Genomic DNA, 14,648 nt, shown 5'->3' on the forward strand with positions numbered 1-14,648 from the left:
GCTGAATATATTAATAAGATGCAGTTGAATAATATTCTCAGTAAACGAGCAGGATATGGACTCGAATGTAATCTTCTTAGTTTCCTGCAAAACCATCATTTGTTTCAGGCTTTAAAGATTTCAACTCTTTATCACATTGTACAATGGCAATTACCATCAGCTTTATCACATGAGATATGGAATCTGTACTTGTATGGAAACCCTAGCAATAAATACTCGATATGGTGCATCAAATATCTTCTTTCTGTATCTTAATTTACTGCACAATCTTTTTGCTGGACAGTTGGGTCAAGACTCTTAGCGATCAGACTTTATCTGCTCAACTTTTGTGTGAGATTGCAGGTGGCTAACTAGCTTCAGGTCCTATATTTTCAACAAAAGGCAGGCAATTAACTAGTCTGCAGTTTTGTATGATTAATGCCAATGTATGCGCATTAAGGGTTTGCCTTGGTGGATTTTTCTTGTATTTAATCATCCTTAAAGATCTTCGTAGTGCTCAAATATGTTTGTAGGAGAAAAACAACAGCCCATAAGTAGTTCTTCTTGAGGACGGGACCTAATAATGAGTTGTTTGAAGTTGATGTGTAGAGTGGTCAAAGGCTCATGGAGATCTGGAGGCTCATTCATTACTTAAGCCTGCAGCTAGCTGCAGGGCTGCAGCTATTCAAGGTGAGATTTAATGTGCTTTTGGACCTCTCTGGCTTCCTCATAATTGAATAGTACATAGATAGTTAATTTTAAATGTTCACAAATTATATCTCTCTAATCTACCCTCTTTTCACTGTATAGAGTGTAGATAGTGAGTTTGTTTGAGAAATAAACAGAAGCAGATGATGACGAGCTTTTTCTAGAGATTTTAAGTGATCATCCAGAATTGATAGCAGACTAGATTAGGGTTTTCAATTGGAGGGTAGAATCCTTTAATCTTATGCCATGGAGATTTCTTGTCTGATTTAAGCATTAATTACCATTTGGAAATGTGATGTATACATGTTTGTGTGGACTAAGAGAATGAAGAGATAAAATATTAGTATTGTTCATCTTGAGCTAGAGTTGAAATATATATAGTGAGTAATTAGAGAAATATACAATAATAATTGTTTAAACATAGAAAGGAACATAAATTATAATGCACATAGAGGTGCACACATGTGTACAAATAACATAGACATATATGTGCTTTATTTCTATGGAATTTACCAAAACATATACAATCAAAGCACTTTTCTGTAATTGTTTTTAATAAAAAAAAAAGTGTCAGCTTTGCATTGTGCTTACAAAACCATCTTGCAAATTTAATTTTTTTCAAGAGATGTAGAAATAATAAAAGGTCAAAAGAGCTATTTTGAACTACATGTAATTTGATGAATCAAAATGCATGTATAGGTAGTTATGTAGATAACGTGTATTGACCAACTAGACATCTGCATTAGTAAGGTTGGAGAATATTGGTTCTTCCATTATGGTTAGATTTGTCACATTGAGTTTGAACAAATGAATTTAATGAAAATATGAAGCAAATGTGAAGTGATTGTTACCTTAGGAGTACGTGTGAGTTGTATCTGGGATTCATGAGTACATCTTAGCTTGTAAGAATAAGATAAGCATCTAAGGTTAGTATTATTTACATAGGTAGTTTTATTCTGAAAGCCACAAGCTATTTGGATTAAGATCATTTGTTGTTGTGTCAAATCTTCAACCTTTTGGAGTTTGGATGAGCCAAGTTCTCCAAATTTGCTCCAAATTAAGTGTCATCTTATATTGTTTATAACCAAGCACATCAATCCATATCAATTTATATCCAACACATTTTTTTAAAAAAAAAATCAAGGCTATTGAGATACATGTGCATGAATTCACATCCCCTTGTCGAATCACGTTTATCAAATGGAGGAGACTACGAATCATCACAAACAAACAATCCACACTGTGCAATTCTACGACACCATTGACATGAACACCATGGACCAAACAGTGATCGACAAAGTAGCAGCCAGATAAGTCCACAGGAAGATCACTGAGCACTCCTCTTTACACTGGTCAAATAACTGCGCCATTGTCCCTGCAATTTCCCCTCCATCACCATGCTTAATTTGATTCAATTTAAAAGAAATTTAAGTATCCTTACCGATGCTCATGGCCGGTGGCAATGTAAACTGTATGAGCAACACGTACTGATACAGTGGAGATTGTGGCAGGAAACCCTGGTGCTCTGCAGCCTTCACCACGGCAATGCCAAACAGAGGAAGCATCACGTAACGCACGCAGATGATCGCTGCAATCACCGCTGGCTTCACCGCACACTTGCGCAGTCCTAATCGCCGTGTGTATTTCAGTGATGAACTTTGCTTTCTTTCTTTAAATTGTACAGTAGGATTGAGCGAGACAGGATTCACCTTGTGTTAGATTGCTTCCGAGAATGATGATTGTGCACGGCACGGCGCCTTCCCTGCTTCCGGCCATCAAATTGTATCAAATTCAGTCGAGCGTACATGATCAGCTAGCAACTGAGCATTGACGAGAAGATGTTGCTCACCCTAGTAAAGTCACGGAGTCTTGAACCACTTTCACTGGGGCTTTGTCTCCTACAAATAGTGCCTTCAACCATGGCACCGAGCCGACAATGAAGCCGAGTATCTGAGGTAAACCAGCAAGTGACGGACCTTCATGTGGAGCAGCCGGAAAAAAAAAATCAACTACAGAGCCGGCACTGTACCGAGGCGGTTGTCGGTGGCGCTAACAGCTCCTTAATCAGGGCATAAGCAGTTTCCTTCCATTTGCTTCTGATTGAGTCAGTGCTGGAAGATGGCAGGAGCAGCAAGGCCTCGCGTTCTTGGTTGTTTTCCGACTTTGATGAATTTTTAATCAGATTGTAAGTATGCGTCCATATGAACAAGTTTCCGAGCTGCATAAACGAGCATATGAAGAACGACAGTTATTCCTTAAATTGACTACAGATCTAGCTAGTTTGCAGCACCGGATCTGAGTCTCTACCGCCATTGAAAAGGAAACGTAGCCAATTCCCTGGACATGGCAGACTTCGGAGTCCCCGAACGGGTTGCCATCTTGGTCGCAGATTGCCGGGATGATGATCAGCGGCATGGTGCCCAAGTTACCTGCAGAGCAACAGGCGATGACGAGGGCCTCCAGGTGGCGCTGTGGCTTCAGGATCTTGACGGCAACCCAGCCGAGGACTCCGCCGATCAAGAATGTGAGCCCAACGTTGATGGGCATGAACCACCTCAACGCATAAGAAACAAGAACAAATCGATTATTTTTCCACTGATCATATTCCAATCCACAAACCGAATCTGAACGTACCAAGAAACGAGGTCCCTTGCAGTGACCGTCTTTGCTAGGCTCGCAAACACAAGGGATGGAACGAACACAACGAACGCAATCTGTGTACGTGCATATATGCATACATATAAATGTTGAGAAATTATAGAAGGTTGAATTCTTATAACGACGTGGTGCTGTTGAATCAACTGACCTTGTTGATGTCGTTGCGGGCACTAGAGGAAAGGATGTTAAGGTAACCGGAGGCGAGGAACGCACCGACCAGGCCTACCAGCAACACCTGAAGCACTGGCATGAAAGCCAGCAAGAACAGAGACAAAAACTCCATTTTTTTTCCTAGCTTCACTTTAAATTACTGCTTTAAAAATCAATCTTTCTCTGTTTCAAAGAAGCAATCAAAGTGTAGAACTGCACTCATGATTTCTCCAAGAGTCGTCTGTTTCTATGGATGAAGGAGTGTGGGAGAGAAACTCTGAGTGCCACTGTGTCATGGCGAAGCCCAAGGAACAATGTGGAAGGTTGACTAATTGTGCTAGAAGAGATAAGATCATAAATCGATGTCCCTAAATTGCAAATTCTTTTGACCTCACAATCCACCTCAAGACAAGATGTAGCCACGTATATTGATGCGATGTGTTTGTCGGATATAATCATTGCGTTAGGTTCTGTAAATTATGATGAAATATATTTGTGTTAAGTTCAATAAAATATATTTGTCGGGACTAACGCAAATGATTGATATAGGAACATTACCATAAATAAGTCAGGGTTGATTCTTAGTACGTAGGGAATACGCTAATTAGTTCATCCTCTCCATACATCACTAAATGATGTATTAATGTATTATCATAGTTCGAATCATGATAAAATTAAAATAAATATTTTTTTAATATGTTAATCATTATTTCAAAGATTAATAATTATTTATAATTTACCTTCTCCGTATTAATCCTAGGACATATTTACAGAGAACTACGTAATCATTTTTTACCATCCCAAATTATACTTATAATGATTCTTCTCCTTCAATGGAATGTGAGGCCATCTGAAAAGGTGGACTCATCTTCTGTCACAACTAAAATTTAATGATATAATATTATTTTTTTAACCAAAGGTTTAAGAGGGCTCGGCCTCCTTAATCAGAAGTTAATAAAGAACTAATCAAAATTTTCTTTAGGAGCTTTGTCTCTTTGAGCAGAGCTAATCGAAAATTCTTTCAAAGACTCAGTCTCCCCGAATAGAAATTAATCAAAGATTCCTTTCGGGCCTCTTCGAACAAAAGCTTACCAAAAGTCATCTGGAGGGTTCAATCTTTCTGAGCGGGAGCTAAATTAATATCTCTTCAAGGGCTCAATCTCCTTGAACACGGGCTAACAGAAAGTCCTTTCGAGAGCTCTTCAAAGAATTTGCATTAAACACCCAAGATACTTGTACAAAATGAGGACGTATATTTTTTTAAGCTTTCTCTGAGTCAGGTAGCTTTGCTCATATCTTTTATAGGTTAAAAACTCTAGAGATGTGTCACGCAAAATCAGGCTGGCTTTGACAACTTGCTTGATGACTAGTACGAAGCCTTGTTCGAGCCTTTTTCATATTCGAGGGCTAAGCAAATCAAAATATTCTTGCGATTGCAAGAACTCTTGCTTGGCAGTTGCTTGGTGCTCTTCCTCCCCAACCTTATATGTAGCTAACTCGGACTACGCCAATTTTGTTACTATCCCAACATAATTTTGATGTGATAAGCCAAGTTATGTTAGATCATGTTGATTTTTAACCCTGTGTCTAAGTATGCAGGAACTTAGGAGCACAAAAAGTCGAGCGAAAAACACAGCTAGCGAGAAGGACGACACAGGAGAGAGTCGACGGACTCGATACGTCCGAGGGACGAGGTGCTGTGGAAGAGTACATAGGCGGATGATAAGAAAGCACACGGCATTTTCGAAGGACGAGAAGCCGGAGCGGAAAATTGTTCGAAAACCGGAAGTTGGGTTCAGGTGAGCCCTATTCCCGACGACCGAGATCACCCAAGTGAACGGAGCCGGAGCAAAAGACCCGGACCATGGCGAGCGGAACCGGAGCAGAAGACCGGGACCAAGAGTCGTCCGGGCGCCCGGAACCCTTCCGAGCCCCCGGACCCGAATTGTTATCCGGATCACGTCAAACGCGATCTGTTACGACGGGGATAAAATTTTATCCCCCTCCAGGTGCCTAGAACCCTTCTAGGCGCCCCGACTAAGGCTATAAATATAGTCTTAATTCCAAAAGCTAAAACAGAACACTTGTAAACAACTTCTTCAATTGAGTGCTTTAATTTTTGTAAAAAGGTTTCTCCGCCTAAAGAAGAAGTTAGTGCGTTTTTCAACTTCCTTGAATTAACAACCTCCTCGATTGTAACAAAATAAAACCTTTCGTGCCTCTTCTTGTTAATTTTACTTTCTTAATTTTTGTGCAAGTGTTTAATTAAGCTATAACGTTCGAAGAAGATTCATTTTATTTTGCAGAGCTATTAACACCCCTCTAACTGGCTGTCACCGGTTCTAACAAGTGGTATCAGAGCCAAGTTCGCTTCAGGAGGACTAACCGCCGAATGAAGCACGTGAAATGGTCAGACCAAGCATCCATCGAAATTTGAGGGGAAATTCCCGAGCGGGAAGAAAAAGATGGAGGTATTTTTATTAAGATAGACTTTGAACTATTAATAATTATGGAATATGGTTTTGCAGCCCCGAAAAACAATGAAGAATATCAATGGACGAAGAAGGAGCAAGTCGACTTCATGATAAACCGCAAAGCAGAGTTTCATCTACTTAGCGTTTTACCACCTCAAGAAGTCAACTGTATCAGAGCCTACGAGTCAGCCAAAAAACTCTGGGAGAAATTCTTAGAACTACACAAAGGGACCTCGGAGGTAAAACTAACGAGACGGGACCTACTCCGGAATCATATCAGTAACCTTCGACTAGAAGAAAGTGAAACTATCGCACACCTCCACTCAAGAATCAAGGAGCTCATCACCGGACTCACGAATCTCGGAGAAAAGGTAACCAACCGAGATTCGCTAAGGTACGCACTCAACGTATTTCCTAGGACTACGGAATGGTCGACCTTAGTGCGTACTTTATCTCTAAGGATTTAGTGGTAAACACTTTAAAAGAGTTTTTTTTCAATCCTTGAAATTTATGAGTCAAGATGTGCAGATCTAAAAGGGGAATCGAAGTACAACATTGCCTTAAAAGCAAAGATGGACGAATAAGATTCAGAATCTTCTCTCGATGATGATGAAAAGACATTAACGGTAAGTAGATTTAAAAAATAATTTAAATCTAGCAAATTTAATAAAGTGCAGGGTACAATAAGAAAAAGAAAAGTAAGATGCTACCACTGCAATGAAAAAGGGCATGTCAAAGATAACTGCCCAAAATTGAAGGACAAGGGCAAGGACAAGGATAAGAACAAGAAGTCAGCCCGACCCAAGTATAATCTTAAGAAACGTGGGATGACACATCATCCGAATCAGAGATCAAAGTCATCGCCGAACTTAGTAGCAAGTCATTAACAAGACGAAGACGAAGCAAGCTTATTCGAAATGAGCATCGATGAAGGAGGAGCGACATCGAAAGAAAGCAGTACTTCAAGGGGAGATTCAAATAACAAGATCGACAATGTAAGTCGGATATGATCTCTTCCTCTTGATAAGTTATTCAAAATTGTAAAGTTGTTATCAAAGAATTGTTGTATATTAGAAAAAGAAAATAAAGAATTAAAATATACCTTAGCTATATCTTGTCGATTAGAAGATCTCGACAAAATCAAAACTGAAAATGAAAATTTGAAAATTGAGAATACAAATTTAAATAATCAAATAGAAAATCTAAAATATTCTGCGTGTTTAAATTTGTCTGCTTCAAAAAAAGTTAGGAGGAGAGTGGCGACGACTGCGCCGAGGAGCTGGGCCACCCAATAAAACGCCGCTCGGATGAGGGAAATCCGACCGCCGATGAGAGCGCCGAGCGTGACGGCCGGGTTTACGTGGCCTCCGGATACGTTGTAGGCGACGGACACTGCCACGGCCAGAGCAAATGCGTGGGTGGTGGCCAACACCACCAACCCGCCAGGGGTGCACGCGTCCTCGTACAGCTTCCCTATAGCTCTAAGAATCAAAATTAGTTGTAATGTTCTCCCTGAGAAGTATTGGTAAAAGGAGATGAGTAGATGAAGTAATATATATCAATACATTAGATAGGTAAGTTTAGGGTTCTAGAAATTAAAAGCAGGAATCACGGAAAAAAATAGTAAAATAATATGAGCCTTAAAAAAGGGGAGCCATTTGATAGTCAATAAACATGGTATTTTAGTTTTATTTTGATAAAATTTTATGGTTAGAATCGTGGTGAACCATATTAAAATTGTGTAGGTATAGGAATTTTATTCACTATATTAAAATTGTGCAGGTATAGAAATTTTATTCTTTCTTAAAATAATTCACCAACGAGCAAATTTTTCATTGCATCCATTTATATAAATAAAATATGATTATACAATTTAAGTTTATTTTTATTCGGTATACAATTTAATTAATGGAATTGTAAATTGTAGTTTTAAATCTATTTTAGTAATATATCAAAAAATTTATTTGCTCCCTTTCTCAGATTTATTTAGTATGTTTCAATTATATGCATGATTATTTATTTTATTTATTTCATTATGTAATGCATCTCACATTTTGATTAATGAAATACACATGTTGCGTGTATTTATTTTATAAAATTTTTGATAAAGATAAGAAGATAAAATTATTAATAAATTTTAAAATTATTTTAGGTATGAAAATAAAAAATAATATTAACGTAATTTAATTTTAGACTTCATCAAATCAATTGAGATTCGACAGTTTGTATTATTATCTATAAAATAATTTTTAATAAAATTAGAATATGATTCCATGCGTATTACCTATACAAGTGGGTTAATTTTCGATGACAGAGAAGTCAATAATGACGCAAAAATTGGATTGTTATTTTTTCTAAGTATCTCGATCGGAATGTTGGATTTTTAAGAAGTAAGGTTAATGATTCACGATTTGTTGTGTGTATGTGGGGCGTATGATTAAAAATTGAGGAAATTTAAATATTAATAATAGGCAAAAAACCCTTGGTTAAAAAAATATTATTGACCACTTAAAAAAGTCTAATAAACCGCTGCCAAATAAAAAATTGAATCGATTTATAAAACCGCTCTTAAATTTCATGACGTTCAAAACAGTTTTAAATAATTGATGCTGCAATTAATCAGCTGGATCGGTTTTCCAACGGCTCCTATTACTCTTACCTTTTACAAGCGGTTTCATTTAACCACTCTTGTTGTTACACGTATTTAGAGTGGTTAATCAAACGCTCTTAGAAGACCGGCCCTAAAACATTGGTTTTTTTTGTAGTGAATTCATCTTGATGGTCCCCTCGGGATGGTCTAGTGGCTAACGTATGAGATGTTGCCGCCATGAGGTATGTTGTTCGAATCTCGTCATAGCCGAGGTAAATATCTCCCTTATGTGTTAGTCAGTATTTCAAAGATTAATAGCCGTCCGTGATTTATCTACTCCGTGTTGGCTCTGCGACGGGTTGGCGGGGTGCTGGGTGAGCGTATTCATCTTTTGTCACCATAACACCATCTTAATGAATCAATAAATTCAATGATCGACATTTGCACCGACTTACCATTAATACACAAAGAAGACAAAGAGTTAGGGAAGCCATTATGCACCATTAATACACAGGAAAGAATTGAGAAAGACATTATGCATCATTAATACATATGGAAGACATAATTAGGGAAGACATTATGCATCATTAATAGGTATGGAAGATAGACTTAGGGAGCTCATTAGCGTGGAAGGAGGTATAATATTTTTTGAGGAACCTAAGATACTACTATTCATATTTCTTAGCTAGCTCTTCACCTTTCTGCCGTATCTGGCTTGAGCGTCGAAATGATAAAGCTAAGGCAACCCCAACTCCATTCTAATCCTCCTCTTTTGCTTTTGTTCATTTTCAGGTGTTCCATACGGCGATAATTCCTCTGCTCTATCTCACTCTCCTTATGATTCCAGAGGCAACAATCAACACATCTGTCGTTTATTGGCGGATCATCCTCCCAGAGTTTTGATATAGGATCACCCAGAAAGTATGGAATATCTCGCTCATTAGCACACCCTTACCTATGTTATTATTACCAGATGAAACTCTCAATAATCTATCCCCTTGCAAGGAATATGTGGTCACTCTGAAAAGTCATAAGGTGGCGTTTCACTTTTTATCACAAAATAAGTTGTAATGATATAATAATATTTTCTTTGGCAACTTAATCAAATTAGGTTGCTTAGAAAATGGTATAAATGATAGTGAATTCATAGGATATTTCCTTATGATCCAGATGAGTTGTACGATCATACAAGAAATTGTTTGAAGGTCTTATTTTATATACTCTTATAAATAGGTTCATTCATTTTTGAATTTCCAACGAATTCTATTGCTCCAATTTCCTCCAAATTATAGATGCAAATACATTTGTCATTCTAGAAAAATGTCCTCTTCGTTTATTTAATATATAGCTTTCTGATTTTTTTTTTCTATAAACTAGATGACGAATTTCATCTTCTACTGCCAGGAAGATTTGTTAGGCTAATGACATTATTTTTTTATAAAAATTAAATATTAATTTTGATCGTATACGCGATGCATAAGGAATCTTGCAGCTGATTGCTCAAAGTATTCTCAAATCTTTAAATCGTTCCCTATTCCAACCAAAGACTGCCACGTTAGCCGGCTCAATCTTTAAAAGAAGACCACCGTCAAATTAATCAAACATAGCTGGCGCAACGACAGCCATACATCTTCCACGACCAGGATCCAATCGGACGGCTCACGGTGTCCGCTTTGATGCCTCAAACTACCATCCTATTCGACCCAATTCGGGCCACGGCGCAACGACACGTGTCCATCGTCCTGGCCTTTCGCCTTCCCCCATTAAGAAAGGGACAAGAGGGCGACCTGCGGTCGCCGGTCCCACGCTTCCGCTAATAAAGTACCGCCGCTGCCGTCGTTTTCTTCCTTAATCGCTCTCGTCTATTTCTCCACCTCCAATGGAAAATTCGTGGAGCTCGACAAGGAACACAGAAGGCAGGAGCGACCTCTGCTACGCGAGACGATGGGAAAGCCGCTGGAGCACGTCTTCGTAGATTGATTTCGTGTGTCCTTTCAGATTTCATGCATCGTGGTGATTATTGTGGAATGACTTGGTTTTCCTGCTTCGATCTCTACATCAGTTGTATTTCTGTTACTAAAGCTACAGACTTGGTGAGTTTTGGTTGAGTTTCATGCAAGTGTAGAGCAATGTAGTGTCAAAGTTCAGGTTTTTATTAGGTTTCCCTAAAAAATGAAGCATATGTGTTGCAGATTTTGGTTTGAGTTCGGAAGTCCTACTGGATCTTGTTTATAATTGGTAGCTTTGATTTTCCAATTGTCTAGTTTTATTCTCAGTTGAGATTTACAGCTGATCTGTTCTACGTTAGATTAACATTTCAATTCCTTGGGGTTGACTTCTGGAATTGGGCAACTTTGTATGAGCTATATCTTGCCGAGGATTACATTGGTTCTAGTTGGAAGTTTCTTGGAATCACATGATCTGTGAAGGATTATGGCACCGGGCACGGAAGTCTCTCCGCCATTGACTATGTTGGATAGAAATCTCAGAAGCAAAGACAATGGATCTTCGCTAGGCGGTGACAATGGAGATTCAGAGTCATCAAAGATCTCTAAGGGTGCAAGAGTTCAAAAGCCCCCTAAACACCTTTCAGTAATTCACCATTCCGCAAGCACTGCCCGCCTGGTCCGTTCGGCTAAACTACTGTTTCTTCCTTTATACTTAATCTATGGCAATGTAAGAATCTGCACATATAATTGATATGCTGGCGCTCCAATTTCCTAACTTGTATAGGGCTTCGATTTGGGGACTCTTGCTTTGATATCTCCTGAGCAAGGTAAGACTGCTTTCTTACCTGTGTTCAGGTCAGGCAGTTGCTCGGAGATTGGGCCAAAGTCGAGAATGGAGGACGAGCATATCTGCATTGATAATTTAGTCAGTCATTTTGGAGCTTCTGTGAAATTCCCATCTCCTGGTGCTTTTTATGGAGTGAGTTTTGTTATCTATAGTTGGATTCATGCATTCGTAGGCTTCTTTTCAAGATCAGTCTGCTCGTTGCCTACATGATTAATGCCATTTATTGCTCCTTCCATGTTATATTTTGTATCTTTGTTTCAGTTGAATTCTGTTGTCAGATATTGAGATAAAGCAGTTAGTAATTGCAGGTTTTTGACGGACATGGAGGATCTGATGCAGCTTATTTTGTGAAAAATAATATCCTCAAGTACATAATTGACGACAAGGATTTCCCTGTCAATCTGGATAAGGCATTAAAGAGTGCATTTCTGAAAGCTGATCTTGCTTTGGCCGACTCCCCTTCACTGGATCTGTCATCCGGAACTACAGCACTTACTGCACTAATTTTTGGAAGGTATTTCTAATCCACATCCTAATGATGTCTTGTTCTCACGAATTTTCATGATTGGTTTATGATGATCGATTTCACTCAAGTGTATATTTTGTCTTCCTCAACAGGTTGTCGATATGTTATTACCCTCATATTTATGCACTTTGCAGGTCACTGCTAATTGCTAACGCAGGTGATTGTCGGGCTGTTTTAGGAAAGCATGGTCGAGCTATTGAGCTTTCGAGAGACCATAAACCTAACTGCAAAACTGAACAACTTAGAATTGAAAAGCTAGGAGGCAGTGTTTTTGACGGATATCTCAATGGCCAACTGTCTGTAGCAAGGGCTCTTGGTGACTGGCACATGAAGGGCCCTAAAGGTTCTTCCAATCCGCTTATAGCTGAACCAGAGTTGCAGGAGACAATCTTAACAAAAGAAGACGAATTTTTGATAATGGGCTGCGATGGCCTTTGGGATGTTATGAGCAGCCAATGTGCAGTGACTATAACCCGGAAGGAACTCATGCAACACAATGATCCAGAGAAATGTTCTCGAGAGCTGGTGCGAGAAGCATTGAAGCGCAACACCTGCGACAACTTGACTGTTGTGGTTGTCTGCTTTTCTTCAGATCCTCCCCCTAGCATCGAAATCCCAAGGACCCGAGTTCGTAGGAGTATTTCTTTAGAAGGGCTACACGTCCTGAAGGGAGCTCTGGACACTAACATTTGATGTTGATCGTCTGGTGTGGTAGACCTCTATAGATTGGAGGCTCTCAACTTTTTTGGCATCCTCGATGAATTAAATTATGTTGGCTGCTGAATGAATTAAACATTAATCTATAATTTTTCTACAAATTAGTTCTGCTTCATAAATATTAAAATAGCCGACGGCAAGATTACTCTGCTAATAGATCAGGTGCCACTTATTACAATACTGAGATGCGATGTTCCTACAATCCACTCTACAACAGTAGCGTGAGCGAGAGCGAAAGCAGAGCGATAGCTAGTAGTCTTCGGGTGCTAGAGGTTGGTGAGAACGAGCCGCCTCCGACGGGATCACTAGGAATTCGTAAACCAGCCCTGCCAACGCCGCCCCTACGGACGGGCCCACCCAGTACACCCAATGGCTCTTCCACCTCCATCCGACCAGCGCTGGTCCGAACGCCCGCGCCGGATTCATGGCTGCTCCGTCGAACGGCCCGCCCGCCAGAATGTTGGCTCCTAGTATGAACCCGATGGCCAGCGGCGCGATGGTCCCGAGGTCCCCCCTCTTGGGGTCGATCGCAGTCGCGTACACGGTGTACACCAGCCCGAAGGTCATCACGATCTCCAGGAGCACCGCGTGCCAGTCGCTGACGCCCGACGCCACGGAAAACCCCACCGGCCTCTGCGTATTTCTAGTCTGATTAGTTTACTGCGTGATCAAATCGCGGACGAGGTGAATTTGTGGTGTATATATTACCATGCCGCCGGTTGCGAGGCGGAGGAGGAGAGTGGCGACGACGGCGCCGAGGAGCTGGGCCACCCAATAAAACACCGCTCGGATGAGGGAAATCCGGCCGCCGACGAGAGCGCCGAGCGTGACGGCCGGGTTTACGTGGCCTCCGGATACGTTGTAGGCGACGGACACTGCCACGGCCAGAGCAAACGCGTGGGCGGTGGCCAACACCACCAGCCCGCCAGGGGTGCACGCGTCCTCGTACAGCTTCCCTGCAACGTAACTGCTATTGTTAGTTTCCTATTAATCTTACCAAAAGCTTGAGCGGAGTGATTTTTTGCTTAGTACCGAGAGAGAGAATGGAGCCCTCGGCGGCGAAGACGAAGAGGGCGGTGGCGATGAACTCCGAGAGGGCGGCGCGCATGGTGTCTGGGTGAACGGCGTCCTCGGTGCGGCCTAAGGCGAACCTGCGAGGCTGCATGGCTGCAGCCCTTTTGATCACAGAATCAACGCTGTTGCTGAGTTGCTCTTCTGGCCGGCTGTTGCAGTACTGAAGGAGGCTTTTGCATAGTCATGGACGGTGAGGCGAGGGGAGGTTAAAGGAGGGAAGTGGAGGAGAGGAGAAGCGACGCGTGCGAGGGAGATGAGTTAGAGGCATGGCACGTCGATGAAGCTACGGTAGCGTCCAAAATAAAGGTGGCCAAAACCGCTTTTCCAGTGCCTGTTCTTATCTTGAATTGGGCTGCCCTTCACCACACCGCTACACCTGCATGCTGTCCAAATGTACGCGATCCCGTAAGATGCTCCGCCCAAGAAATGGCTCCGGCGGCAATGTGGGGGCAAGAAGTTTAGGCATCCCAAGCTCATGCTAACTGCAATGAACAGATGATGAACAGAGGCAGCACTTGTCCCTGTCTAGAATTTGACTGGAATATGAATTAGAAGACGAAGATCTATTGAGATGACATCGATATTGACATAGAGACGATTTAGACACCCCTAATATATATATATGCATCTGAAAATGGATCTTCACATAGAACTGAAGAATAGCGGTGGTGAAACTAGCGGTATTTAGGTTCTGCGCATACTCAGACAAGTACATGAAACGTTAGAAATTAGAAATCAGAAAAAAAATCTCTAGCGCATGCCCTCCAACATTCAAATTAAGTACTTTCCCCCCCAAAAAAAAGAATATACGAAGGAAAAAAGAACTATAAAAGATGAGTGTGTATGTGTGTGTACCTACTCAAGGGAGAGTATCTTCCTTTTTATATGACAATGCGTACTTTTGAAAACTGACCGGTGTCAGAGAATGTTGGGTGTCAGAGTCTGTCGGGTGAGGGAGGATACATGGTACCCTCTC

The 14,648-nt window shown here is 40.7% G+C and overlaps 3 protein-coding genes across 7 annotated transcripts; 1 reads left to right on the forward strand and 2 right to left on the reverse strand.

Moving 5' to 3' along the window:
• Positions 1-1,733: 1,733 nt before the first annotated feature.
• Positions 1,734-3,834, reverse strand: LOC121989055 (protein PIN-LIKES 7-like). 2 transcript variants are annotated; one of them, XM_042542871.1, is made up of 8 exons: positions 3,494-3,834; positions 3,322-3,401; positions 2,995-3,241; positions 2,717-2,905; positions 2,537-2,637; positions 2,397-2,449; positions 2,129-2,314; positions 1,734-2,048 (listed from the first exon to the last, which is right to left on the reverse strand). In XM_042542871.1, exons 1-8 carry the CDS (start codon positions 3,626-3,628, stop codon positions 2,041-2,043), a joined length of 999 nt encoding a protein of 332 aa, XP_042398805.1. In that variant the 5' UTR covers positions 3,629-3,834; the 3' UTR covers positions 1,734-2,040. The 2 variants fall into 2 exon arrangements, with proteins under 2 accessions (XP_042398805.1, XP_042398804.1); XM_042542870.1 differs by having other exon boundaries at positions 1,734-2,062; positions 3,494-3,833.
• A 6,551-nt stretch (positions 3,835-10,385) lies between these two features.
• On the forward strand, positions 10,386-12,699 carry LOC121989052 (probable protein phosphatase 2C 27). 4 transcript variants are annotated; one of them, XM_042542866.1, is made up of 6 exons: positions 10,386-10,652; positions 10,752-10,797; positions 10,868-11,184; positions 11,293-11,487; positions 11,664-11,869; positions 12,016-12,699. In XM_042542866.1, exons 3-6 carry the CDS (start codon positions 10,993-10,995, stop codon positions 12,572-12,574), a joined length of 1,152 nt encoding a protein of 383 aa, XP_042398800.1. In that variant the 5' UTR covers positions 10,386-10,652; positions 10,752-10,797; positions 10,868-10,992; the 3' UTR covers positions 12,575-12,699. The 4 variants fall into 4 exon arrangements, with proteins under 4 accessions (XP_042398800.1, XP_042398798.1, XP_042398799.1 ...); XM_042542864.1 differs by having other exon boundaries at positions 10,386-10,797; XM_042542865.1 differs by having other exon boundaries at positions 10,752-11,184.
• Positions 12,700-12,715: 16 nt separating this feature from the next.
• On the reverse strand, positions 12,716-13,955 carry LOC121989063 (aquaporin TIP3-1-like). The gene is made up of 3 exons (XM_042542879.1): positions 13,631-13,955; positions 13,307-13,554; positions 12,716-13,231 (listed from the first exon to the last, which is right to left on the reverse strand). Exons 1-3 carry the CDS (start codon positions 13,761-13,763, stop codon positions 12,848-12,850), a joined length of 765 nt encoding a protein of 254 aa, XP_042398813.1. The 5' UTR covers positions 13,764-13,955; the 3' UTR covers positions 12,716-12,847.
• Positions 13,956-14,648: the final 693 nt, after the last annotated feature.

The sequence above is a fragment of the Zingiber officinale genome, chromosome 6B (assembly GCF_018446385.1).
Source record: "Zingiber officinale cultivar Zhangliang chromosome 6B, Zo_v1.1, whole genome shotgun sequence".
In the NCBI taxonomy this organism is placed as follows: Eukaryota; Viridiplantae; Streptophyta; class Magnoliopsida; order Zingiberales; family Zingiberaceae; genus Zingiber; species Zingiber officinale.

What these genes read in the sequence shown, in the direction of transcription:
- LOC121989055 (XM_042542870.1), bottom strand. Translation starts at nt 3,628, where the DNA reads ATGGAGTTTTTGTCTCTGTTCTTGCTGGCTTTCATGCCAGTGCTTCAG. An exon ending in ACGTTTCCTTTTCAATGGCG is followed by an intron (nt 2,906 to 2,994) that starts GTAGAGACTCAG and finishes TCGTTTATGCAG; the next exon opens with CTCGGAAACTTGTTCATATG. An exon ending in CGCCACCGACAACCGCCTCG is followed by an intron (nt 2,638 to 2,716) that starts GTACAGTGCCGG and finishes GGTTTACCTCAG; the next exon opens with ATACTCGGCTTCATTGTCGG.
- LOC121989052 (XM_042542864.1), top strand. Translation starts at nt 10,993, where the DNA reads ATGGCACCGGGCACGGAAGTCTCTCCGCCATTGACTATGTTGGATAGA. An exon ending in CCGCAAGCACTGCCCGCCTG is followed by an intron (nt 11,185 to 11,292) that starts GTCCGTTCGGCT and finishes TAACTTGTATAG; the next exon opens with GGCTTCGATTTGGGGACTCT. An exon ending in ACTGCACTAATTTTTGGAAG is followed by an intron (nt 11,870 to 12,015) that starts GTATTTCTAATC and finishes TGCACTTTGCAG; the next exon opens with GTCACTGCTAATTGCTAACG.
- LOC121989063 (XM_042542879.1), bottom strand. Translation starts at nt 13,763, where the DNA reads ATGCAGCCTCGCAGGTTCGCCTTAGGCCGCACCGAGGACGCCGTTCAC. An exon ending in GGGCTCCATTCTCTCTCTCG is followed by an intron (nt 13,555 to 13,630) that starts GTACTAAGCAAA and finishes GTTACGTTGCAG; the next exon opens with GGAAGCTGTACGAGGACGCG. An exon ending in GCCTCGCAACCGGCGGCATG is followed by an intron (nt 13,232 to 13,306) that starts GTAATATATACA and finishes AGAAATACGCAG; the next exon opens with AGGCCGGTGGGGTTTTCCGT.